This window comes from Cnephaeus nilssonii (genome assembly GCF_951640355.1).
Source record: "Cnephaeus nilssonii genome assembly, chromosome: 14".
Taxonomy (NCBI): domain Eukaryota; kingdom Metazoa; phylum Chordata; class Mammalia; order Chiroptera; family Vespertilionidae; genus Cnephaeus; species Cnephaeus nilssonii.
Genome location: NC_137085.1, coordinates 27,630,686 through 27,657,752, shown reverse-complemented (window position 1 = coordinate 27,657,752; position 27,067 = coordinate 27,630,686). Strand labels below are relative to the sequence as shown.

Here is a 27,067-nt window from a genome sequence, read left to right as displayed (position 1 = left end):
GGAGGTCACAGTTCGATTCCCAGTCAGGGCACATGCCTGGTTTGTGGGCTCAATCACCAGTAGAGGGTGTGCAAGAGGCAGCCAATCAATGATTCTCCCTCGTCATTGATGTTTCTATCTCTCTCTCCCTCTTCCTTCCTCTCTGAAATCAATAAAAATAATATTTTTTAAAAAGGAATCATGACTTCAAGTCAGAGCTCCGAGGAAGGCTCAGAGAACTGTGGGCAGGCAGTGATGGACAAGGATGGGAGGCATTCCCACAACAGTGGAAATCAGGGAGGACTTCCCAGAAGAGGTGGGAAAGTGCCGAGACGGGTGAGACAGACAGAATTTACATAGAAAGCAGCGGGTTTGACAGGGCTGCCCCGCAGCAGGAAGCGGATGTGGCCTTGCCGACCCTGCAGCTACATTCAATGAGGCCTTGAAGCCGAAAGAACCGACCTGACAGGCTACGGCGGCCCCTTAAAGGGACCCTGACGTAGGAAGGCAGGGGAGGTCTGTCGGTCCTGTTTCTCTCAGGTTCCTCTTGCCTTCCTCCCTGGACCGTGGGCGAGTCTTTCCAATCACAGTGACTTCCCAGCGGGCCTGAGAGCCTTCCAGGACAGTTACACTCACAGATACTGAAGGTGACCTACTAGGAGCTGGGGATGCCACAGCCCTGTAGTTCCGCTTCAGCCCTTTCCAGGTGCTCCCTGCCGACAGTGGTTGCCCTTTGCTCACGGGAGAAAGGCCAGCTCCGTAGGCCGAGGCCTGTGTGGCACAGCCGCTGCCCGCCTCTCTCCTCCTGAGCCCTCTCCCTGCGTCCTGCCACACAGACCTCCCTGCTATTCTCTAAAAGGGCCAGGCCCTTTCCCACCCCCCGCCTTGGCGCATGCTGCTCCTCACCCTGATCTTGGGTTGCTGATGCCCATCCATCTGTCAGCGCCCCGCCCCACCCCCAACACGACCACCTCTAGAAATTCGCTTTTTCTAGAAACTTTAACCAGACCACCAAGAGTAGGACGGGTCTCCCCATGCCTGTCACATCTTCCTACAGCATCTTCCTGCCTGGCACTTAGCACTGCCTGTAACTATGTACTTATTTGTGTGATCTTGTGTTGATGTTTCTCTCCCTCACTAGACTGGAAACTCACTCGTCTGTGTCCCAGCATGGAGTGCCTGGCAGTTGTTGCTGAGTGAATGAATGAACTCTCCACCATCTACACTGAGTTCATTAATTGACTGTGCCCCTGGGGACAGGAGAAACCCACGGCCAGCTTGTGCACTGCCCTCCAACTGCGTCCATGCCCCAGCCTTGCCCTGTTGGGCTAGGCCAGTGGTCGGCAAACTGCAGCTCGCGAGCCACATGCGGCTCTTTGGCCCCTTGAGTGTGGCTCTTCCACAAAATACCACGTGCGGGCGCGCACGTACAGTGCGATTGAAACTTCGTGGCCCATGCGCAGAAGTCGGTTTTCGGCTCTCAAAAGAAATTTCGATCGTTGTGCTGTTGATGTTTGGCTCTGTTGACTAATGAGTTTGCCGACCACTGGGCTAGGCATTGTGCTGGGGGCAAGACAGACCATCAGTCAAGGCCTTCCTCTAGTCAAGGACATAGGACCATCCTGGACATTCCCTACGGTATAGAGAGCCAGTGTGGTCCTGGGGAGACAGCCCCGAACGGGGACTCCTCGCCCAACTCACTGTGGGAGCCTCTCCCTTCGTGGGCCTCAGAAACCCTCTTGGTCAGTGGCTGTCGGTGGCCTAGGCAGCAGTTCCAAAATGTGACTGGGCATCAAAGTCACCCAAGGGCCCTCCATTAAGTCCTATTGATTCCTGGGTCCCAGCCTCAGAGATTCTGACTTAAGAGGTCGGCGAAGCAGCCTCCACTCAGGTGTTTAATAAGGGGCAGCCCGTTGGGAACAACGGTCTGAGTGTGAGAGCCTCTGAGTCTCAGGTGCCGGCCTGGGACCCCCATTCCTCTGGCTGACTCCCAGGGCGTCTTTCACAGGGGGCTCCTGCTCAGGGAGATCCATCCGCACGCACACAGCCCCTCCCCCCACGTCGGAGAGTCATGCCACTTGGTCAAAAGCAGGCTCCTCAGAACCTCACACCTGTAGTGACAGGAACAACCACGGTAGCAGCTCCCTCCGGTGAACACATGGTAGGCACAGGCCTTGTGCTGGATGCCGGATGCCGGATACGCACTAATTCATTGAACCTGCATGGCAGTGCTGCTCGGTACCATTGGCGCTGACTGACGGGTTAACACAGCACAGAGGAACAGTGAAAAAGGATGTAAGATCGCTTAGAAAATTGCTAGCAAAGGTGAAGACAGGCAGCAAGCAGACGAGGAGGCTGGGTAGCAGGATTCCTTGTCGTATTGTCAGAAAAAATGTGGCTGTAAAGAATGACCTCTACTTTTATTTTTATTTTTTTATTATTTTTTAAAAAATATATTTTATTGATTTTTTACAGAGAGTAAGGGAGAGTGATAGAGAGTTAGAAACATCGATGAGCTGCCTCCTGCACACTCTTTACTGGGGATGTGCCTGCAACCAAGGTACATGCCCTTGACTGGAATCGAACCTGGGACCCTTCAGTCCGCAGGCCGACGCTCTACCCACTGAGCCAAACGGTTAGGGCGTATTATTATTTTTTTTTTAAATGAGTGTTTGAATTTGAAGTTCTAGGGAATGTATGGCTGACTTTCTGGGTCATAAATCTGACCCAACTCACTTGGCTGATGGGGACGGAGCGCCTTCGTTGATAGTTCCAGCAGCTGTGACCATGGTTGGGGGGAGGGGGAGAGGTCAAATGAAAGACAATGAAACGGATCTTGGGCAACCCAGAATCAAAAACTGTCCGCCACAGTTACCGTCCCCGACTTTCAGAGGAGGACATGGAGGAGACCAAGGTTTAACTTGCCCAAAGTGGTGCAGCCGGGCCATGGTTTGAACTCAGGCGGTCCTGAGTCCTGAGTCCTGAGCCCAAGCTCTGAGTGCCTCTTTGTTTTCCTGCTTCTTACATGCTTTTTCCTTTCCTGATTCTCAGGGCCCGGAGCTATTTCTGCTGCAGAGCCCAGTGCCACACGCACACAGAGCGAGGCCAGCTCTTGCAGCCCCGAGGACAGCCTGAAAACTGGCCCAGCCGGCGGAGAGGCCCGCAGGAGGGGCGGGGTCAAAACGTACGCCAAGACCCTGAGAAAAAGAAGGTCCTTCTTACAGACCGACTACACCTGCCTGGTCTCGTTCCCCCTGGTGCCGTCTGCCTCCCTGGAGAACGTGGACGCCGTGTGCTACTACGACAGGGAGCCCTACCTGGCCCTCGGTGCGCCCTCCCCGACGGTGTCCTCCCTGCAGGACGTGCAAGGGGAGCCCGGCCTCCTGGAGACCAAGGCCCTGGGGCTGCTGGCTCCCTTGAGGGAGGCCAAGAGCAAAAACCCAGCCTCCCGGGTCATGGAGATGGAGCCGGAGACCATGGAAACCAAATCGGTCATCGACTCTCGCGTGTCTTCGATCTCCGCCATTCGCCTCCGGGTTGACCCCGGTCCTAAAGAGAATTCTGGGGGTGCCCCTGGGCCTGCCACTGTTGCCAGTTGCCCAGCAAGCACCCCTAACTGTCCCAGCCCAGGTTCCTCTGGCCCAGATGCTGCTCAGACAGAGTCTTCCCAAACGCTATCTGCATTTCAAGACTTGGATGGCAGTGCCCCCGAAGAACTCTCCATGGAGCTGGAGGGCAGCACCTCCCCCCTGTCCAGCGCTGAGCCGAGCACGGGCAGAGCCTGCCTGGCCGTCAGCCAGGGGCCACCTCCTGTCTCTGAAGGAGACACACCGGAGCTGGGAGGAGTCCTGTTGGAAACAGGATTGGGATCTCTGTTTACAAATCATACGCAAGAGGCTGCCCCCCAAAACACCGAGCCTTTGTTGCCTCTTGGAGACAGGCCTGGAAGTGGCGAATGTGGAATAAATTCAGGAGAGAAGACAGCTTCTTTCCCGGTGACGGAAGAGCAACGAGGACCACGATCGCTGGAACGGGATGGAGAAGTTACAAGCAAAAATGGCACCAACTTAGGTCCTGATGGATCCGGGGAGGACCCAGGGGACCCTGCGGGTGATGTGTCAAGTGCTGCTCCGCAGACGATCGGTGTCCGTGCTCCAGACGGTGGGATAACGGCCTCCCTCCCCTCGGAGACGCCTGTGACAGGGACGGACCCGACCCCAGCACACTCCCCCACCGAACTCCAAGGGCAAAGCAGAGAAACCCCAAGCCACGCCTGCCAGGCCCCAGAACAGAAACCATTGGCAGAGCTGGATTTAGACCCGGATTTCCTGCCGGAGAACCAGACCACTCCGTCAGCCTGCCCTCTGGAGGAGGTCAAAGCAGAGCCGCTTAACCATGTGATAGGGGAAGACACAGGCCCTAGGGACACCCCTCAGCAGGTCTGTTTTACTCCCAGGCCTTCTCTGCTACACCCACTACCATGTCCCCAAGGGGACCCCCACTTAGAAGGTTCAAACCAGTGTTCGCTGTCAGACAGCGGAGACAAAACCCCTAGCCTCTGCCTCCCGGCTGAGAAGTCTTTCTTGTGCTTTTCCCCAGAAAGCCTTCCTAAAGTTTCTGCCAGTCTCAGGACGGCCCCGTCTTTGGGGTTTGCGGGGGTGAATGAGACAGTGGCCCCCGGGATCGGGATGGAGCAGTGCAGCTGCCAGCTCTCCTATGCCACCTGCTTCCCTGGCCTGCAGCCTGAGACGGAGGAAGAAGACAGGGACTCGGACGCACACCCCACCACCCCCCTCACCTCACCGCCCTCTGCAGGAAGCGGGCTGGCCTTGCCCGGGAGGCCGGCCCGGGCCCACAGCTGCAGCGCCGCCGAGCCCCTGTCGAGGAACAGCCACGTCTGGCCGGAGTACTGCTCCAGGGCTCTGACACGGCTGAAAGCCGCCCCCGCCAGCACTCCCGAGGGCTTCCTCCGCCTCTCAGAGAGCTTGCTGGAATTACAAGACATTTTAGAAGCTTCCTGGGGGAATGGGGACAAGCACCCCCCAGAGAAGTGCACCTGGCACTTTTCTGAGAGCCGGAGCCACCTCTGCACGGGCTCCCAGAAGCTCCTGTCCAGCTGTCAGCATGTGATCAGAATGGATCAGTCCCCCGAAGAGATGCAGGGTGCCGTGCGCGACACCTTCCCGCACCTGGTGCAGCTGGCTGGCCTGTGCTTCCAGTTCACGGACTGCAGCCGCTGCTCCGCCCGGCACAGGGAGGCAGCCGGGAACCTCAGGGACGTGGTGCACACCTACCACCGGTTTGTGGAGGCCGCCAAGCTGACCTGCGAGAGAGGCTACCACGACCTGAGTGTGAAACTCTTGGCCCGTCAGTGCACGGCCCTCACGGCTGCCGTGTTCTGTTTGACCCAGAGGTTCCGGGCATCCACTGCCCTGTGAGCAGGCTGGCTGCCCAGACCCCCTGCCCTGCCCTGGATGCTTCCCGGGAAGCCTCTTCCGTCCCTCCACCCACCCTCTCAGATGTTTACTATTTAGAGTATTTAAATAAACTGCTGCATAATCTTGGTCTGAGTCAGGCAGCATGATCCTAAGTTTGGGTCAAAACATTCACTCCGATCCATTCAACATACATTTACTGAATACCTCCTCTGGGCCAGGCCGTATGGTAGGAGCTCAGGATAATTGTAGACAAGTAAGACAAGTCCCTCCCTGGTCAGGATGCTCACAGACCTTGTGGGATACAGATAAGTAGATTACCATCAGTAAAGTGTGTATCCTAAAAGGAGCATGTCCTGGGGTGTGGAACTAAGAAGTCACAAACTGTCCCAAGAAGCAGGGATGAGGAAGGAAGCTGGGGGTCACCAAAAAACACAGTTATTTTTCTTATACCACACTATTTGGCAATAACTTCCATCTTCACAAGCACCTGCACCAGGAGGCGGGTGATCCTGGAGGCCTCGCTATGATAAGCCTAGATGGCCACTAGGTGGCAGTAAGTCCCTTAGCTGTGTCGCTGCACTCTTCAGGTGTGCTCCGTGCTTGATCTGAAATCGACAGCACCCTTAAATCTTGCATCCTATTTTTGTTTTAAATAGTTAAACGGCGAACATGAAAGCCCTGAACTAGATTTGCCTTTTTGAGAATAATATTAGCACAAAATAAATGTATTTAGTACCTTCCTCACCAATCCCAGTTGAGCCAGTTAATCCCAGTTAATCTTGGTGGGACCTTGGACAAGCTATTTCACCTCTCATTGCTTTGGTTTTCCCTTCTGTAAATTGGGGACACGAATAGTGCCTGCTCTGTAGGGTAGACATTAAGTAAATAATCTAGTAAATACTCTGGAGGTAATTAACGCCCAGCTTTGTGGCTGCTCCTCCTAGTCTGAAATCCTTCCCTGCGTTTGTTTTCTGACTCCAGGAAAACTGATTTCCACCTACCGTGGGAACCGTTTCCCCCTGGCTTCTCAGTCCAGGCCAAAGGGGGTTTAGACACTCACTCACCTTGGTCGGCTGGAGCTCATCCGAGGGGTTTAGGTGTTTAGTCCCCCACCCTAGCGCTCTCCAATCAGAAGGGAAGCAATACCTTGGGAGAAGAGGAAAAACATCCTTCCCATCCCCTGTTACCAGTTACTTGTTAACTAGTAAACAGTTAACCAGTACTTGTGCCAGGAAAACAATTTCTTTTCCTAGAGGCCTGTTTCTTTTCACAGAATGCTTGGAATTAAATTTAAATGAGGCTCTCAAACACAGATTTGAAGTGTTTTCATGACAATGAAAAACAGGAACAATAGGACACTGAAATAATAAAAACGGTACGATGTTAAGAAGTACCTGAATGCTTTACCAGCAGAAAGATGTAAAGAGCTACATAACTTGTTTATGTGAACACCATCTGTATGTTCACAAGTTTATGGAAGGAGCTCAGGACTTCAGCTCAGTCGGGGCTTGAATCCTGGCAGTGTTTTTACAGGCACTTGTTTGGATCTCAGTTTCCGCACTGACAAAAGGAAATACTCATCTCCATTTAGTGAGGGTCCACAATGTGCCAGATGCACTTCCTTGTCCACTCAACACCCTAAAGTAGACATCCTATATAATGAAAGCCTAATATGCAAATCGACCTAACGGTAAAATGACTGGTCACTATGACGCACATTGACCACCAGGGGGCAGATGCTCAACGCAGGAGCTGCCCCCAGCTTGTAGGCCCCAGGCCAGCCAAGGTGGGTGCCAGTGGGGGCCCCCCAATCACCCAGCTGGTCACGCCACAGATCAGCCCTAATTGCCAGCCAGGCCTAGGGACCCTACCCATTCACAAATTTCGTGCACCAGGCCTCTAGTTGTTATATAATATACACTCAGCGTTACTATGGGAAATAATTCATAGGAAGAAGACTGAAGCCTCCAGCACAAGCCCTCAAATATTGGTTTCCTTCTTTCTTTGTTTCCTCTTCCCTCAAATCCATGTACTTCCTTGGATTGCTACTCTGCAATTTCCATGAGGAGTATTAAGTCCCAGAAATTCTGAGAAACCCCTCTTTGCTTGTTGAGATGCTAAAGTACAGGGGAGTTACCCTGATTAGCACTTACTTTGAAATATACAACTCCTACATGACATAGGCAGAGTGAGACTGCCTACTCCACAATGTAATAGTTGTTTCATGACTAAGAAACTACTGGACATTTACATTTCTCCTTTCTTTTCCCAACCATTATCATACCGGCTGATTCATTTCTTTCAACAAAAATTTATGGCACACCCAAGCCAGGTAATGCCTAATGCAGGATTATGGATGTAAATAATTGGGTGAGATCCTGTTTTCAAGTATTCTTTGTCCAAGAGATAAAACGACATGTAGAAATAGAGACCTACAACATGAGGCATGTTATGCTCCGGGCAACCAAAGAGAACAGATAAAGTGTATGCGAGCTTAAAGGAGAGAAGTCATTGTTGGGTGGGAGCAGAAGAGTGATCAGGGAAGGCTTCCTGTAGGAGGCAGCACTAATTAGAACTGGTTTGTCAGGACATATTTTTGAGTAGCTACTGTGTGCCATGTCCTAGATTTGATAGATAGGAAGATAAGTTTTGGATGTGTCAAGAAAGGAGAAAAATCACTCAGTTGTTTATTCTGTCAACAAATATTTACTGTGTAGTGGCACTGGGAATACAATCATCGACATGATATAGTCCCCTCAAGGAACTCATAACAAAGACACAGGGAAAAAAAAAGATGACTGACTGATAGGTGGTATAAAGAAAATGAAGAGAATGCCAAGATGGGGTGGGATGAGCCAATCTTCCCTGGAGTGATCAGTCAAAGCCCTCTGAAGAATGTTTAAGCTGAAGCCTAAAGGATAAGAAGGAACCAGCCATGGAGAAAGTGAGAGAAAAGGGAACAGTATCTGCAAAGGTCTTTGGTGTGTTTGAAGCATTTCAAGATGACAGTTGTGCCCTATAAACCAGGAGATCCTGGTTCAATTCCCAGTCAGGGCCATGCCCGGGTTGCAGCAGCTCGATCCCCAATAGGAGGCATACAGGAGGCAGCCAATCAATGATTCTCTCTCATCATTGATGTTTCTATCTCTCCTTCTCCCTTCTTCTCTAAAATCAATTAACTGGAACACATCAAGCTGGATGGAGTAAGAGTGGCAGATGAGGTTGGAGGGGCAGCCAGGAACCAGGCTGTGCAAGGCCTTGGGAAGGTCAGATTTTACATCGAAGTTTGATAGAAAGCCACTGAGGGGTCTGCAAATGGATGGCTGTGGGAGCAGGCAGCGAAACCAGCTAGGAGGCCTTTGCTGTGGAGAAGTAGCCACGAGCTCATTCAAAGGTAAAGAAACACAAGAGCAGCGGCGGAGAGGGGCAAAAGGTATTCAATATGGCTGAATGCAAGGTGTAGATGTGGTGGGAGGCACTGAAGACCATTTGAGCTACTTTGCAAGCCCTGCTAAGTGGGAAGCTAGGTCCAGCTTCTAGGTAGAGAAGAGACATTAGAGTTAGGTTTTAGAAAAAGCCTTTTGCGGAGAGGGAGGGATGTTTAGTCAGCATTTAAAAATTGCTCCATGGAGTCCCAGGTAAAGGCTGGATTGGAGCATGGCTTGGGGATGGGGTGAGAGTTGCTGAGGAAATAAAAGTCTAGAGCGGTAACAGTGTGGGGCCAAAAAAGAATCCAACAGGGCTGTGGTTTCTTGGGTGGGAGACATTTCCATCTCATTCATGGTAGGGTCTCTCTGAAAGGGTGAGACCCCTAGGACTGGAGGATAGTTTTTATCAGGACAAGGGTTGGGCAAGTCACTTCAGATCTCTGAGCGTCAGTTTCCCCACTGACTCCTTATCTGGTCAGGCCTGGGTATCTCTCTTGTGAGACAGGACAGACAGGCACCGGTGAAGGGGAATGTGTGCTCAGGGAAGGGCTGTGTCAGCTCCTGGGCCTTGCTGGCTGTGGGGAAGCTCAGAGAAGGGCAAAGCCCCTAGGCTGCGAGGTGAGAGGTGGTTTAAGTCTAGTTTCAGCCCAAGTTCTCAATGTCCAGTCTTTGATAGCCATTAAAGCGCCTGATCACCTGCAGCAGCCCTGTCCGTCTGCAAGCAGCTGGGATTGTAATCCCATGTATCAGTCGGGGAAACAGGCTCAGAGAGGCGCAGTAACACTTTTGGCAGGACCGAGCTCCCTAGTGCCTGGGTGAGGCTAGGAAGCCCAAACCTCCGCTCACGCCCCTGAACACCGAGCTGCCAGGCCGAAAACTACAACTCCCAGAATGCCGTTCGGAAAGGGGCAGGAACCGGAAGTGGGCCAGGAGGCGGGGCCTGACATATCCTGCTGCAGCCTGAGGTGATGGGTTCAGGTAAGCCCGGGCTGGTGGCGGGGCGGGGTAGGGTCTGGGGGTCTGGCCCCTGACTGCTGCCGCGTTTGCGGACGGGGTAGACGCCGGGGAAACAGCGTTCAACAGTTGTGTGGCCTGGTGTCCCGCACCTTGGTGCTTTCCCTTCCTGCCACCCCTCGCACTCGCAGCCTGTGGGCCAGGCGGGGTTCTTTTGGGCCCGGGGTCTAAGTGTTCTGTCGCTGAAGATGCCAGAGGCGTGGAGCAGCTTCCGGGGACTAAACTTTAGATTGAGAAAATGAGAGGAGCATGCCAACAGAGATTGGTCCTTCACTGAGTGCCCAGGGATATGCTCATCAGGTGGGACGTGAGTTAGAAAACTCAGAGATGAGGGTGGGTGGGTGGGTGGGTGGGTGGGTGGGTGGGGCAGGCCAGGATTGAGGATACTTCACACGAGGATCCTGGTTATTGAGAAAGTGGATTTATTAATTCAGCTAGCTAGTATTTATTGAGCATCTATTATGTACCAAGCCCCTTTCTAAGCATAGAGGATACAATAGTGAACAAAGCAAACGGAACCCTTAGTTACATTGTAAGAATGGGGAAGTTCCCACAAAAACTAAGTAAAATATATGCCATGTTGGATAGTGGAAACCTGAATGAAGTGAGAAATGTAGTTATGTAATTATCTAGACTAGAGGAAGGATATTGGCGGTAGAGAGAATAGCAAGTGCAAAGGCCCTGGGGTGAGAATAGCCTTGGTATGTTTGAGGATCAGCAAGTAGATCCGATGGCAGAGGACAGTAGACGGGGGAGGTACATCATAATGATCAGTACAGGCCATTGTAAAGATTTTGGCTATTTACTGTAAGTGAAATGGAGATCCAGAATGGCTCTGAGCAGAAGAGTGATGCTTCTCAATCCTGTAGGATGCTTTTATTTTGCAAGGCTCCGTATTGAGTGCTGGGGGTGTGCATGTGAATTCTTCATCCTCTCTTCTCTGGAAGTGTGTGTGATCTGGTGGGGAAACAGGCAGACCAGCTATCATACAAGGCTGAGTCAGGTCATTGCAGCCCCATGAAGACAGGATGAGTATCAACCCCAAATCCTAGGCAAGTGCTATTAAGTCAAGTGATTAACTATTTGTTAAATGAGTTATTAACTGAGTCACCTCAGTACCCAGCACTGGACCTGTAATGAGGCTCAGAAAACATTTTTTTAATGAAGAAATGAAATGCTAAATGTGGGCATAGATAATGTCTCCCATGGATTGATAGATCTGTGCTTCAATGATCACTAGGTGGTAAGCTTCGACTCACTATTCACTGAGCTTCCCTTCTGCGCCACGCCTGTGATAGCTAGTGAAGATACAGAGATGAAAAAGATGTGGTCCCTGTCCTCAGGGAATGCCCGATCTGCTGTGTTACAGGTTCTTCTGGAAGCGGTTGAAGTTGCCTTCATTTGATTTTCAAGGTCACTGTCGCCCAAGTTCCTGGTCTGAAAAGCATTCCCAGGGACTATGGGAATTTAGAGAGGTCAGAGATACAAAGAGTGGGCTAGGAAAGAAGGAAATGGAGGCAGTGGTAGTAAAACTCTGTTTATTCAGCAAGTATTTACTTAAACACTGCTGTTCAAAGATCTTTTGAACTGTTCAGTGTTTAGGTCGATGTAGTTACATGGTTCCTTCTGAAAAAGAATTCAGTTTGGTAGGAGAAAAAAGATGAGCATTAACCTTCCAATTTTTAAAACAGCAATGGGAAACTGCAGCCCCTCCCGCTACTTCAACCCTCTCTCTCTTTTCTCCTCAGACAGACTTCTCCAGTGAGAACATTCATTGCCTCCCTGTCATTCCCCGAAAGGCCCTGATACAGAGGAGGAGCTCAATGAATATTTATTTATTTTAATTTTTTACCATCCCTTTACTCTCATCCTGTGTGAGTCTTTTGTTCTGAGGTGCGTCTCTTTTAAATATATTTTTATTGATTTAGGAGAGGAAGGGGGAGGAAGATTGGGCCCCGATGAATATTTATTGACTAAATGAATGGACAAATGCAGATAAGAATGCAAAATACTGTGGAGTTCAGGGGAGGAAGAGATCACATGGCTGTTAACAAACTAGCATTCATTTAACAAATTTGTTTTTTTCCCCCTAATAAAATGAGGTTGTTAAGTATTGGACCAGTTTATTTTAGTTTAAAAGTTTTCGTTTGTTCTCTTTTGAATGCCTAAGTGCAGAAAAATGCAGGTGACACTGATGGTTGGCATACAAAGTTTGTTCAGTCATCTGAAGGGAGCTAGGTATCTTAGGGAGAGAGAGATAGGAACATCAATGATGAGAGAGAATCATTGATTGGCTGCCTCCTGCACACCCTCTACTGGGGATCTAGTCCACAACCCTGGCATGTGCCCTTGACCAGAATCGAACCCGGGATCCTTCAGTCTGCAGGCCGACGCTCTATCCACTGAGCCAAACCAGTTAAGGCTAGATAGCTTTTGTTAAAAAAGGTATTTATAACTAACATCACTATGTGAACAATGCAGTGCTTCTGAAATGTTTAAGAATAACTTGGTATTTTCCTAATTTCTCTAGAATATTTTGTACACTATTACATTTTTTGTATGCCATAAACTCATAGTGACACAGTCAATGGTATATATACATACACTAAACTTTGTACTGACTATTAAAGAACGGAGTTTTAAGCAAAAGTAAACTCTAGCTTAGGCAGGAAAATGAACATAAATTTCAAATCTTAAAAATCTCTTTACTATAAATAAATTATGGCCCAAAAAATTTAAAGACTAAGATAACTAACAGAAACAAAAAATAAAAGGGGTAAATTTTGTTTTTAAATCTTCACCCAAGGATATGTTTCTTTTGACTTCAGAGAGAGAGGAAGGGAGAGGGAGAGAGACAGAGACACATCTATCGGTTGCCTCCCATACGTGCCCCAACTGGGGATCAAACTCACAACCTGGGAATGTGCCCTGACCAGGAATTGAACCCAAAACCCTTTGGTGCAAAGGACAATGCTCCAATGAGCCACACTGGCCAGGGCAAAAGGGGTTAATTTCAGTATTTGAATTCTAGTGTTTCATAGGGAATTGATAAAATTCAGAGTTGATGAATCAAGAAGTAATGGTGTAAGCATGTGATTTCAGGTTAAGGGGCTAATCACCAGAACTAAAAATGCCTGGTTAACAAGAGTTGCCTCTAGAGGTGGAAAGGGTCAGAATGAGGATCATTACTTATTATCATAATATTTTTACCATGTGGATCATATTACATAGATTTACTTGTTCAAAGGTAACACTTTTTCTAAGTTGGTGGTAGCACACTGGACTCAGGAGCAGCCACGAGCAAGGGTCATACCATTCTTTGTGACAACTGGAGACTAGAGCATTTTTTACTCATCTTAGGGATAGTGAATACCACTTTGAAATTGTGGCTTTCATTAGGAGTGCTATTACAGTGGTTCTCTATATTTTTCTACCTTAGCACTTCTGAGGGATATTAAACATTCTCACTGGTGACTGTGGCTTTCTGCTGCAATGATACTGGACTGAGATGGGGGAATGGATAGGTAATTTGGAAAAACAAATTTTGATAGATCACCAGCAGCAACCTAGATGGAGTCTTGGTTGGTTTGGAGCCACTCTTTGCCATATTTTTTGGCTCACTCTTCATCCTCCTAGGATGTGCAGGACTTTGCATATAGTAGGTACTCAGTAAACATTTGCTTTTCATCATAAAGGAATGGTTTTTGAAAATAAACTGAAACAGAAGAGAGGTCGCTTTTGCCATCTCTGTCCCACCCTCAACGTATGAGTGGATTTCAAAGAGCGTGATAAATAACTTGGTTTTCTGTGTCACTGCAGCAGTGAGTCACCGATTGCTGGGAGGTGTCAGGATTGTGCTTGTCTTCTGAGAAGTGGATTTGGCTCCCTTACTACTGCAACGTTTCTGTGCTGACTCATTTCTCTGGAAGACACACATACTTTTCAATAAACCCATGTTTGGCCTAGTATTTCACACACTTTTCCTTCAGTAACACAATAACGCTGTCTGTCACTTGGATATAGGGGAGTACCTCTGTAAGTGCAGTAATGTAATGTCTCACATAATTGTGCCTTTTCTAATCTCGGGAAAGGACAGAGGCCTAAGCACATGGACTGGAAATTGGAAGAGTCACACGTGCTGCAGGAGCAAGAAGTCATCCCAGAGGACACGGGCGAAGATGGCATCTCTGAAAGCTTCCAGCTTCTACAGATTGATGTGGAATGTGAGCCTCAGGAGAGGGAGACCCTGCCCACAGGCAGTGCCACCTGGTGCTCGGTGAGTGCAGTGGGTGGCCATAGGCTGTGAGATGATGGAATGTCCCAGAGACCCCTATTCTAAGGGTAGATACTGGTAACAAGAAGACTGGGAGTGAGTTTGGTGTGTTTTAAGGGTTGAATTCCCTGCTAACTGGTTTAAGGCTTCAGATCAAGAGGTATTTTTAAAAATATATATTTTATTGACTTTCCACAGAGAGGAAGGGAGAGGGATAGAGAGCTAGAAACATCGATGAGAGAGAAACATCGATCAGTTGCCTCCTGCACACCTCCTACTGGGGATATGCCCACAACCAAGGTACATGCCCTTGACCGGAATCGAACCTGGAACCTTTCAGTCTGCAGGCTGACGCTCTATCCACTGAGCCAAACTGGTTACGGCTCAAGAGGTATTTTTGATACACCTCAGAAGGCTCAGAAAATCTAAACTCTTCTTTAGGCCTGACAGGTCACATGTCTTTTTGGAGCTCTGCTTTCTCTAAACACAATCTAGTCCATTTTTTTGTTAAATCTAACATCCTTTTTCTCTCCTAATTTATATCTAAATTAAAAAAAAGTAACTGTTTCTAATATTCATTTTCCTTTTTGGTGCTTATGAACTTTTCAAACAATTTTGTTTTCTGGATAACCTAAGAAAAATGTCCAAAGAAAACAGAGACACTGGGAAAAGATAGTTGCAGCAAAGAAGAGCAAAAGAAAGCAAGAAAAAGAAAGAAGAAAAGCCAATCATATAGAAAATTCAGGTAACAGTAAATCAGGTTGTTGGTATAATTATATTTATTTGTTAGCAGACTGGTATCTGTATGTTCCTAGAAGAATAGTAATACTGTTTTTAAGTAAAAACAAACATCTGGGAGGTGAGACCTATAGTCCTATTTTGTTGGGAATCAAAGTATCAAAGAGAACAAAATTAATCTGCCTTTCAGATGTAAACTATATAGTGTATATATCTTCTACAGTAATAAAAGAGAAAGGTGCAAATTGACCGTATCTTTGCGACGCCCACCAGCCAATCAGGAGTGAGTATGCAAATTAGCCCAACAAAGATGACAGGTTAATTTGTATACATGCGCTGAGCAGCCAGGGGTGGGATGCAGGCGTTCCGCACTGCCCCAGCCACTCAGGGCCTCTGGGCAGCCTGTGAAGGCGGAAAGGCAGCTCCAGCTATGTGCTAGATTCAGTGCTAAGAATTTTACCTGGATTACCCTAAAGGGTAGGTCTCTTATTATCCCCATTTTGAAGGTGAAAAGACTGAGGCTCAGAGAAATTAAATAACATGCTTAAGCTGATATGAGTAATAAATGAACAAACTGAACTTAGATTTAGACCCAGCAGAGTGCTCCAGAGCCCACAGCCATCACCCCTCTGCTATACCTAAACTGCCTGATGAGTGAATATCTGGCACAAACATCAAGTTTCTAGTTTCCCTTCCTATGCAAATAGTACTCACCTGGCTGGGGAGATTTGTTTCTTACTGAATATTATTCCTCTGTTTTCCCACTTATATATTTTTTCTGTTATTTTTCCATTCTAGGCATCTACCCCCAGCACAGCAAACGTTTTCTGAGATCCTTAACCAAGGAGAAACTTTTGGAAGCCAAACACTCAGGACCAAGACTCTGTATCGATTTAAGTATGACCCACCACATGTCTAAGAAGGTAAAACATCCACTAGTTTCCAAATTCCTGACCAACCCTTTGCCTCTGTGTTCATAGTGTCCCCAAGTCTAGTTACAGCCTTTCAGTTTCAGTTCTCCAGAGACGAAATCTTTGACCTTCTACTGGGGAGAGGAATATTTGCCTGGTTCTGTGGAGATAACCTGGTAGCATATCTTCCTGCAATGTATGTGTTTTAATGATCTCCCATTCACCCTACAGGTTCTGGCGTTCTGGGGATGGCTGAACACATGGCACTTAACACTGAGCAGATAAGATGGATAGCAATTTATTAGTCACACTACGAAGTTTCGTGCAAAAGACCTTCCTTCACCTGGCTGCTGGCGCCAGTTTTCCTCTGGCCACCCGCTGATTGGAGAGCCGTTTCCTCTGGCCGCTAGCATGATTGGAGTTCCTCCAGCGCCATTTCCTCTGGCCACCCGCCGATCGGAGCGCCTCCCGGATCGGCCACCCTGAGTTCCTCCAGCGCCGCAGGTGGAGGAACTCTGGGTGGCTGATCGCGCTGGCGGGAGGCACTCCAATCGGCGGGTGGCCAGAGGAAAACTGGTGCTGGCGGAAAACTGGTGCCGGCAGCCAAGCAATCAGCCACCCTGAGTTCCGCCACCGGCGTCTTCCGCTGGCCCCATGGGACCTCCCACAGCGCCGGCTGTTGGGCCAGCAGGAGGAATGGGGGACGGGGACTCGTGAGTCAGCCCAATCGGCCACCCCAAGTCCCGCCCCCAGCCTCCCAACGGCCCAATCGTGGGCGTAGCGGAGTGATGGTAATTTGCATATTACCATTTTATTAGGTATGATTAGAGGCCCAGTGCACGAAATTCATGCACGGGTGGGTTCCTAGGCCTGGCTGGCAATCAGGGCTGATCGGGGCCGGGCTGATGGGGGCCCAAAGGCCCCCACAGGGTCAGGAGAGGAGGCAACAGTCACTGGGCCGGGCGCGGAAGGAACGGACGCCAGACACCATTGCCGCCCTTGGCACCCTGCCACCGCGCAGTTCCCCGACTTCCCCCCTCCTCCTTCCCTCACTGCCACACCGCCACCAGGGCCTGCTGGCCTGGGGGAAGGATGGGGGGAGGGGCCGCGGGAGGTTTGCTGGCTTGGGGGAGGGGCTGCAGGAGGTTGGCCGCCAGCCCCAAGGAGGGAGCCGGCCCTCAGCCCCCTTGGGAAAGGGGTCGTGTCCGCCGCCACCCACCCCCGGTTCCCCATCCCATCCCGGGGCCCGAAGGCCCCAGCGGGGTCGGGAGAAGAGGCGATAGGCCAGGCATGGAAGGAACGGACGCCAGTGCCCCTGTGGGTGCCCGCCACTGCGCAGCTCACCTCCCCCACCCTCCTTCCCTCGCTGATGTGCTGCCACCACAGCAAGCAGGTGGTGGGCCGATCGGGCCTGCTGGCCGGGGGGGGGGGGGGGGGGTGGGGGGGAGAGGGACAGGGCGCAGGAGGTTGGCCACCAGCCCCAAGGCCCTCCTGGGAAAGGGGCTACATTTGCCGCCACCCACCCGCGGGAGGTTGGCTGTGGGAACACACTGACCACCCAGGGGCAGCTCCTGCGTTGAGCGTCTGCCCCCTGGTGGTCAGTGCACATCATAGCGACCAGTTGTTCCGGTCATTTCGGTTGTTCCGGTCATTCGGTCGTAATGGTCGCTTAGGCTTTTATATATATAGATATACTCGGCACTGGGGGAGGGTGGCATTGCATGCCATGCAGGGCCACGTGGGAACAGAATGAACAGCCAGGCACTGTGGGAGCAGGCTCTAGTATCAAGAGGGTGGGTGCCCCTGCTTCCTGCAGGAAGATGGGATTGGTTTGTTGGAATAATTCTGTGGACTGGCAGGGAATTAAAACCCACTGCTCAGGGATAATCAGGAACTACACCTGGTCCCTTGGATAAAAAGGATTGTTGGTTATGGGACCTTATTCGTGGGAGCAGAGTTGGGAGAGGAACTTGCGGTTGGGCCATTCAAGGCTCATCCAGTTTCACCAGATGTCAAGGCAGCAAACCTTATTGGGCCTTAATTTTAGGCCTTATCCTACAAAACAAATCTATTTTCCAATACCCCTGTTGTATATGCTAGGGTTTGCCTGTTTTTCAGAGAAATTAGGAAAACTGAAGATCTGTAGGAACCTTTAACAACAGCCTTCTGAAAAGGTCAACTAATGATTTTCTACTGTTTCTATTGAGATACCAGGTTAAATCAAACTCAAAGCCTTTTCTCCGCTATGAACAAAAGCAGGCCAGATTATGAGTTCTTCTGAATAAGGATGGAAAGTTAAAACTTCCAATCCTTTACATCTCCTGGAGTAAGGGAGAAGGTGCCAAGTTTGTTTGATGGAGTATAAAAATGTCTGCATAGTAATCTAACCTCTCTTTAATAAATAGTAAACATCACATGGTAAGATTTTAGATAAAAGCTAAAAGAACAATTTCCTATCTCATATTAGATATGTAACGACAGGTCCTGAAGGAGGGGGCGGGCTCAGTTTTTCCATTAACTCACTGTTTCTTGGCTAGTGTCATTACCTCAGTTGTCATCTATAAGGTGATGCCAGGGGGTGTAATGCGTACTCACTTCTGGAGTGAAGGGGGTCATTCTAGTTCATGAGATTTTCCAGAGTAGCACTCATCGAACTTACTGAGTGACCATTTATTGACAGTGAATTTAGAAAGAGAGGGCATGTTTCCACCCTAAGTTGTTCCTGTTTCTTTGAAGGAACTAAGCAGGCTGGCTGGGCAGATCCGAAGGCTGTATGGTTCCAATAAGAAAGCTGACAGGCCATTTTGGATCTGCCTCACTGGATTCACAACGGACAGTCCCCTGTATGCAGAGTGTTTGAGGATGAATGATGGGTTTTCTAGTTACCTGGTAAGCCTCATTTTGCATATTATTTGAATTGTCACCTATAAATAGGTTGTGGGGTAATTTTTTTACTTTTTCATATTTTGAGAAATTATGTGTTTTCATTATTACAATCTGAAATTTTTTTTTTAAATTTAAGAACCGCTCATCAGTTATATTTAAATTTTTTCTTCATTCCACCATGTTGGCAAAAAGTATGTAGGACTGTATTTTGTGTCCTGTATATTGTATGCTGGACTGTGTACTCCAGGGATGTTTTGGGGAAATGCCATGAGTCCTTTCTTTGGAGGAAGAGAAAGAATCCTTATGGAAGTAATATGGATTTAAGATGAGTTTTAAGGAATACCAAGTTGCTTTTCAACTCTTTCGATGGGATCTCATACGTGTAGTGATTGACATACAGGCAAGAATCCAGATCAGTTCCTAAGAAATGCCACTAAACATGCCCTGGTCTGGTTGGGGCATGTGCAGGTGGCAACCAATCAGTGTGTCTGAGCCTGGGCAGTGTGGCCTTTCCCAGGGAGGTCCATGGAGGCCATGAGTGTGAAGAGTGCCCCATGCAGTGCTGCACAATCAGTTGTGGTTGCTGTTTTGTCTTAACAGTCCCTCCCGTAGTGCAGCCTTTTCCAGCCTTGCTTTCTTCTGTACATGTTTGATGATTCCTGCACGTGAACTAAAGAGACCCACTCTCAGGGCCACGTAGTCCCTTGCTCATGCCTTTCTTAGTATGATTCCCTCCACTTTGAGTGCTTCTTTCTGTTGTACGTGTCAGTCTCACCTCATTTTAGCAACCCAGTTCCAGCATTCCCTTCGCCACAAGGTTGTCTCTGGGGGTGTCGCTCCCTCATCCGCTCCCTGTATGTCTGTTAGGGCCCCATATACTTTCTGCCTCATTTCGTAGGGTTGCATGTCTGTGCCTTTCTACGTCCCCTCCCCAGCTGAGCACTTTCTAAGAACAGGTTGTCAGACATATAGCCCTTTGATGCACCTGGAGCCATGCCTGAGAGAAACTACATGTCCAGTAAACTAGTTGCTGCACCATGGGCTGTCTTAACCTAGTTCACAGTACATTGGATTATTTGTATTTTTCAGCTAGACATAACAGAAGAAGACTGCTTTAGTGTATTCCCCCTGGAAACCCTTGTGTACCTGACTCCTGACTCAGAACATGGTATGTTCTTGACTACATAGATTCATGTAGCATTGTATCAAGCTAGTTTCCCTGGTCAGCTCCCTCCATTGACCCTTTTGGATCAATTAGATATATATCATCTATTTTAGAAAATCATCTATGTCACATAATTTTCAAGTTTATTGATATTAAGTTGATCTTCATATTCTCTTCTATTTCACATTCCTTTGTAATTTTGTCTCCTTCCTGAATCCTAATGTTGATTTGAGTCTACTACCTTTTTACCTTGATAAGATATGGCAAAGGTTTAACTATTTGGTTTTTTTTTCAGAGGATTAGAAAATCTATCTTTGTTTTCTATTTCATGAAATTCCTACTTTTATCATTCTTTCCTTTTTCTTTCTTTGGATTTAGAAATTATAAAGATTTGATCTTATTAGCCTTCATTTCTTCATTAGCTCTTGAAGATGTTGATCTAAACAAAGTTTACATCCTTGGTGGACTTGTGGACGAAAGCATTCAGAAGGTAAGTGTACATTTTTGGCTGAAAAACTGTATTCTGAAAAATGGTTCTTACTTTTAGAGGCACCTGCCCTGTAATAATCTTACCCAAAGGCCTAGAAACACTAAGGGAATAAGGAGGAGCCTATTCTGCCTGAGTTGGCCCTCCCTCTTGTGAAGTTCCCTCTCTCCTCCTCGGCAATGTCAGCATGCTTTCCTGACAGAACCCAGGACGGGAGTGTTTGGTAATTACATCAGTAGCCACTGTGGAACTCCTCTCCTCTTCATTTCTGTAAGGATAGCTCTGACCTTGACCAAGGAAGTATTGCCTCAGCATTCTTATTAGCTGTATGTTCTTGAAGAGAGAGTAGTTTGCTCCTTCTTAGTCCATCTTCCCTGCTAACATAAGTCTTATAAGCTCAACCTCAATAGTACTTGTCCAGATTTTTTATTGAATTGGAATTGTATTGGAATAATGGGAGTTTTTTTAATGTGTTTCTATTATATAAATATTTTTGATAATTTTGTTTATTTTACTAATTAGCATTGCATAGATAATAAAGAATGACGTATTAGTTAAAATGTATAAAAAAGAATACAGTGAGAATAAGTCTCCCTCCAATCCTTGTCCCCCAGTGTCCCCATTTGAGAAAACCAGTTTTCTTGTGTATCCCTCAATATAGTCTATGATCACACAAGTTTCTGCTTGATATCTGCATTTTTATTTTTATAATTTAAGTTTTTGTTTTTATTTTTATTTTATTTTTTATGTTATTGATTTTTTACAGAGAGGGAGAGTTAGAAACATCAATCAGCTGCCTCCTGCACGCCCCCTACTGGGGATGTGCCCGCAACCAAGGTACGTGCCCTTGACCGGAATCGAACCTGGGACCTTTCAGCCTGCAGGCTGACGCTCTATCCACTGAGCCAAATTGGTTTGAGCTCACGAGTATATTTTATATTTTTTTCATATATGTATGGGATACACACATATTTAACAAGATGATATTTAACTGAATTGCATTTATTCTAAAATGGTCATTGTTCTATGACTTCATAGTGATAATCTAAAAAATGGCAGGGGGACTCTTAAGAATGCCAGCTAAGAATGAGAAATGCATAGAATTCAAAAATCAGTATTTTGTCACTCCCAGGGCAATCTTTGATTCAGGGAGTTGATTGAATAAAAGGTTGTGGGGAAGCTGGCTACTCACATGGTCAAAGTATCATCCCACAAATTACAATGTACCATTGCAATGAAATGATATGGAGGTCACCATCTTAACCAAGTGATCAAAATTAGAATCACCAATAGTGATATTAGGTACCTCCTGATAAGAGGGAATCTCACCAGTGAAGTATTCTTACTAGAAAATGTTTAAATTTAATTTAATCGTGAGGAAACAGATCTAGAATGTGAGACATTATGCAAGAGAACTGGAACAGACTTTCAAAAAAATCAGTGTAATCATAAAAACTAAAATAGTTGGAGTGGGGGGGGGCTGTTTTAGATTAAGGAAGATTAAAAGACAACAGTTAAATGCTGTCTCCCACAGCAGAGCGACAGCCCCTTTTTTTGAGGCAGCAAAGTCTAAGGATCAGTGAGTATGAGCTATAGATGTACAGTTTTGACACAGCATCTTACCTCCTCTCTCCACCAACATTTAAATTGAAAAAGAAGTGGCACAGAGATTTACCTGATGAATGGAACTTTTTGGTTGTTACTGGAATTTGGCTTCTTAGAAAAATGCTAAGAAAAATGTCTCTTCAAGAGGAATCATTTTATCTTTAAATGTTCAGAAAACAAACACTAGACAGTAGTCTCCTCCAGGGCAGCATCCAAGTCTCCTAACTTTTAATTCTATACTCTAGTTCAAAGTGGCTAAAAAGGAATAGACTTTCCAAAAAAGGGCAATCATAGCTCATATATGCAAGGAGTGTTGTCCTTCAAAGAAGTCCTTTGAATAACTGTACCCTATTCCATCTGAATCACATTACTTAAAACATTTTTGGAAGTTCTCTATTGGAGCTGTGTCTCATTTGAGTCTGAGAGGGGTGTAGTCCAGGTATCAGAACAAAGGTGCTAGGCTTGCTTCATGCTGTTCCAGTTGGTTAGACCATACTTAGGGTGGCCAGTCAATTATGGGGCCGTCAGTAAAAGGACAATAGTAAGCTAAAACAAGTTCAGAAAAGGTTGACCTGAATGATGAAGGGATTCAAAACTGAGTCATAGTTAAGGAAGCTGACAGAACTGAGACTATGAGTCTGGAGACTAGAGGATTCATAGTGGCAATGATCCTACTTTAAGTATCTGAATGGCTGTCTTGTGGAAGGGCCATTTTGCTTGCTTGGGATGGCCCTGGGAGGGTAGAACTACACAAATGAGGGGAAGTCTCAGAAAACAACAACAGAAAACCTGGCTCAGTATCAAGAAGAATTTCCTACCCTAGCCAATTTTGCTCAGTGGTTGGCTTGCAGACTGAATGGTCATGGGTTCGATTCCACTCAAAGGCACATACCTTGGTTCTAGGCTCGATCTCCGGCCCTGGTCCGGTTGGGGCATGTGCAGGTGACAACCAATTAATGTGTCTTTGTCACATCAATGTTTCTGTCTCTCTCCCTTCCACTCTCTCTAAAAATCAATGCAAACCCTAGCCGGTTTGGCTCAGTGGATAGAGTGTTGGCCCGTGGACTGAAGGGTTCCTGGTTCAATTCTGGTCATGGGCACATACCTTGGTTGCAGGTTCCATGGCACCGGCCTTAGTAAGGCTGCATGCAGGAGACAACCAATCGATGTATCTTTCTCACATTAATGTTTCTGTCTCTCCCTCTCCCTTCTACGTTCTCTAAAATTCAATGGAAAAATATCCTCGGGTGAGGATTAACAACAAAAAATTTCCTATTAACTGGTACTGTTAAAGTTGGAACAGCTTCCTCCAGGATGTATGAATTCCCTGTCACAGGGGTTGTTCATGTAAAGCTAGAGGCCACGTGGGCGAGAGGTCATAGAAGGTAGACAAACATGGATGATGGGTGGTTGGAGGGGAATAGTTAACACTTGAGGTCCCTTCCAAACTTGAGTATGTTAATTATCCCAGTAATCTAAACCCTTCTCTTGAATCCTGAAATTGCAAATAGGTAGATGACCTTTGCAGCTTCTTATAAGGTAGAAAATATAAACTTCAGTTCATGGTTCAGGGACATTTTTTTTTATATACACCGTTTTTGTTTTTTTAAAATATATTTTTATTTCAGAGAGGAAGGGAGAGGGAGAGATAGAAACATCAATGATGAGAATCATTGATTGGCTGCCTCCTGCACGCCCCACACTGGGGATCGAGCCCGAAATCTGGGCATGTACCCTTGACCGGAATCAAACCAGGGACACTTCAGTCCGCAGGCCAATGCTCTATCCACTGAGCCAAACCAGCTAGGGCAGGGACATGTTTAAAGGGACATCAGTAATTTTTCTCTAAATGAGACCCAACATGGCTTCAGATTATTGGACTTCTTGAGTTCTTTTGACTCCTTTTTGCAGTTTCCAGAGCCCTTCTTCTTCCTCAGTAGCAGCAGGAGAGCATTAGCTCTCCCACCTAATGCTCTCTTGCAGCTACTGGTGATCTGACTTGAATCCTGTCTTCCTTATCTCTAATTTGCTGCTACCAATTGGCTATGAGCTGAAAACTCGATAACCAGATTGGGACTTACTGAGTTAGGGCCAGGCATGTTCTCCTCTGATTGATTAGACTGCTTGAACTTTTGACCGTAGATATGCCTCTTCTAACTTATTTCCTTCCTGGTTGTAAGTAGTAGTGAATGGAAGACAGTGGATAAATGACTCCCAAATAAGTGGTGTTGCTGCACAAGCTATTTCTTACTTGGGACAAATACTCTTCATTATCTGCAGAACTCTTAATTAACTGCAGGCTACTTTTCTTTTTTCACTTTACCTTTTAAAAATTATTTTATTACTTTTTATTGAATTTATTGGGGTGACATGGTTAATAACAGGCTACTTGATTTTTACTACACTTACCATCATTAATTATAATTACAGATGGAAATTAGAGTGATAAATGGGGATTCTCACAATTTGCTATGCATGAAAATATTTTCATGTATTATTTTTAAAAGAAAAATATTTAACTGTGATTTACAGAAGGTGACATTTCAAAAGGCCCGAGAACACTCTGTCAAGACAGCCCGCTTGCCAATCCAGGAATACATGGTCAGACGCCAGAATGGGAAAAACTATCATTCAGAGATATTGGCCATCAATCAAGGTACAGCTCACATGGCCCACGCTTAATATGTGTTAATTAGTTCTGGTGCTTCTTTGCATCATGCCTAAGTATGAATGGCCTTGACGCAGCTTCCCCCCATGACTGATGTGCTTATACTTTATTGCATGCACTTTGTGACATGTATTCTGGCTTCTCAGAGCTATTTTTCGTTTTCTTCCTAATCCTGATCTATGTTAAATACAGTTGAAATTGTTGCCTTGACCTAGAATGCCCTGCCTTTAACCCATCATTGACCAGTGAATTCAGGATTCAGTTCACAGGCATTTTGGCTGCTCCTCTCCCTGTCCCAGGCCACGTCAGGACCCTTCCTTTGTGTTCCCATTGTATTGTGTTCCTCTCTGTTGCAGCTTTGTCCATTTACACGCCTACATCTCTCAGTGTAGGCAGTGCTTATGGGCAAGCAGGGCCTGTAGCTTTGCCTTTGTCTCCCCAGGATCTAATACCAGGTGTGGTACAGAGTAGGTTTGTTGAATATTCAAGAACACCCTTTTCATTAGTCATTTACTAGTTCTTTTTTTCCAGTGTGTGGTCACTGTGTTTTCTCTTTACCCCATCTTACAGTATTTGATATCCTGTCCACTTACTTTGAGACTCAAAACTGGCCTGAAGCATTGAAGAAAGGAGTTTCTTCCAGAAAAGGCTATGTTCTTCAGAACTCAGTGGAATGATGTACAGCCTAAGGGTGCACCTGCAGGAGGTGAAGTTGCTGGAGGGGCCTTGACCAAAGAGTAGAGCAGAGGTGGTGATGGCACACACTTGCCTTTACTTGACATCTCAGATCTTCATTAGGATATGTTACTAATAACAGGGACCACATTTTATGCTCTTTTGTATCTCCTATAGTGCCTAGCTCAGGAAGTGCCCAGTATATCTTGACTAAGTAAAAAGTTTACATAACAAGGAATTAGCCCTTAAACTACATGGCTTTGGGTGTGTTAATTTATTTTTCTACATCTATTTGTGAAAAATCTACTCTTTAGAGGTAGCTTAAATAATTAAATATTGTGATATCAAGAGTTTAATTTTTCACTAAAGTGGCATCATAAAGTTGTATGATTTTGTCCAACCTGCTCTGATCATGCTGATTTTCCCTAACTCAGTAATATGCAGTACATGTGCTTTTCAGGATCAGCCTGTCCTAACCTAGCCCTCTTTTAAGCCCCCATAGCAATTTTCCCCACCTGTGGCTCCTACCTTGTCTCCCCTGTGCCGAGTATGGGTAAGGCTTCTCTCTTCCTAACTGTAGCCTTCCTACAGGACAATTTGTGGGAGTATTTTTGTATCCTCCTGAGCCTTGTACAAACTAGATTTTTCACATATATTTGTAATTATTAGTTGAAATTGAAAAGCAAAAACAGTACTGATAAGTCTAACTTGAAAATAGCCAGAAAACACATGCATCTCACACAAGCATGTGAGAACCTCTTATTATGCAAATCTCAGTGATCCCTTTTCTCATGTTCTACTTAGATACAGTTGCTTCAGTTACTATGGCCAGTTTATGTTGGTCAACTTATTTATTTCTAAGCTGCTAGCAAATTGAAAAAATGTAATCTATATTTCAAAAGAACCAAAAGGTTACCTCTGGGTTCCATCTCCTCCCTTTCACAATTTAATCCCTCAGGAACTATGAATTTGATAAAATTATATCAGTGTCTCTGTTCCTTAAGAGGAGCCTAGTCTTCAGGAAACATCTTTAGGAATATATAATGTTCCTTGGTCTTTATTAACATGTTCTATAATCTCTGTCATCCAAAAGGGACCTCTATGAAGAGGCCTCAGGCATCTGTAACTCTTACCGTATTCTCAGGAAGGTCTCTGACCAAAGAAACATTCACCTGGGTCATCTGCCAGGCTTCATTTTGGCCTCAAAAGGCTTTGCTTAAAATTCCAAATAACACAGAATTTCCTCTCCAACTCTATCACAAACATCTACAATTTTTTCAAAACCTAGGTAGGTGGTTTTTTGTTTGGCTTCTAGGAAATGACCCTTAAGATTTGGATGAACTTATATTCAGAGATCCTCATCATCATAGTGTTTTTTATAACACAAAAAAAAAACCTGGACATATTCAAAATATCCTATAACATGAAAATGAAACATTATACAACTATGGAATTTTTAATAGCAATCATGAAATAAATATATTTAAATGTTTGAAGTGGACAAAGTCTATTACAGACTAGTATATAAAATATTCCTATAATTCCAATTTGAAAAACATACATTCACATATAGTGGTTGAGAATGTCGGCCAAGTTAAGCCTCAGTTTCTTGCACTAGGAGGTTGTCTTTTGCAGTTACTAAGAATAAATGAGTCAATCCAAATAAAACACTTGGAACAATACTTGATTTGTAAGCTTATGATAATTGTTAGCTGTTACATACTCACCACTACATAATAGGATTACAAGTGATTTTTGTTTGCTTCTTCATACAGTGAACATGTTTTACTATTATCAGAA

At 46.3% G+C, this 27,067-nt stretch overlaps 2 protein-coding genes across 6 annotated transcripts in view; both read left to right on the top strand.

Moving 5' to 3' along the window:
* Positions 1 to 5,417, top strand: part of FRMPD1 (FERM and PDZ domain containing 1) — a gene marked incomplete at its 3' end in the record, with an annotated part of 66,438 nt that extends 61,021 nt beyond the window's left edge. Inside the window, exon 16 of the mRNA XM_079789637.1 lies at positions 3,031 to 5,417. Coding sequence (XP_079645763.1) covers positions 3,031 to 5,417 — 2,387 coding nt within the window. The remainder of the gene's footprint in view (positions 1 to 3,030) is intronic.
* Positions 5,418 to 9,760: 4,343 nt separating this feature from the next.
* Positions 9,761 to 27,012, top strand: TRMT10B (tRNA methyltransferase 10B). Of its 5 annotated transcripts, none has more exons than XM_079790572.1 (10): positions 9,780 to 9,823; positions 11,608 to 11,752; positions 13,956 to 14,135; positions 14,769 to 14,877; positions 15,669 to 15,793; positions 18,518 to 18,670; positions 19,757 to 19,835; positions 20,255 to 20,322; positions 24,457 to 24,580; positions 25,163 to 27,012. In XM_079790572.1, exons 3-10 carry the CDS (start codon positions 13,968 to 13,970, stop codon positions 25,267 to 25,269), a joined length of 933 nt encoding a protein of 310 aa, XP_079646698.1. In that variant the 5' UTR covers positions 9,780 to 9,823; positions 11,608 to 11,752; positions 13,956 to 13,967; the 3' UTR covers positions 25,270 to 27,012. The 5 variants fall into 5 exon arrangements, with proteins under 5 accessions (XP_079646700.1, XP_079646696.1, XP_079646698.1 ...); XM_079790571.1 differs by having other exon boundaries at positions 13,951 to 14,135; XM_079790573.1 differs by having other exon boundaries at positions 9,807 to 9,823; positions 11,612 to 11,752; positions 13,951 to 14,135.
* Positions 27,013 to 27,067: the final 55 nt, after the last annotated feature.

What these genes read in the sequence shown, in the direction of transcription:
- TRMT10B (XM_079790570.1), top strand. An exon ending in CAATCATATAGAAAATTCAG is followed by an intron (nt 14,878 to 15,668) that starts GTAACAGTAAAT and finishes TTTCCATTCTAG; the next exon opens with GCATCTACCCCCAGCACAGC. An exon ending in GACTCCTGACTCAGAACATG is followed by an intron (nt 19,836 to 20,254) that starts GTATGTTCTTGA and finishes TTTCTTCATTAG; the next exon opens with CTCTTGAAGATGTTGATCTA.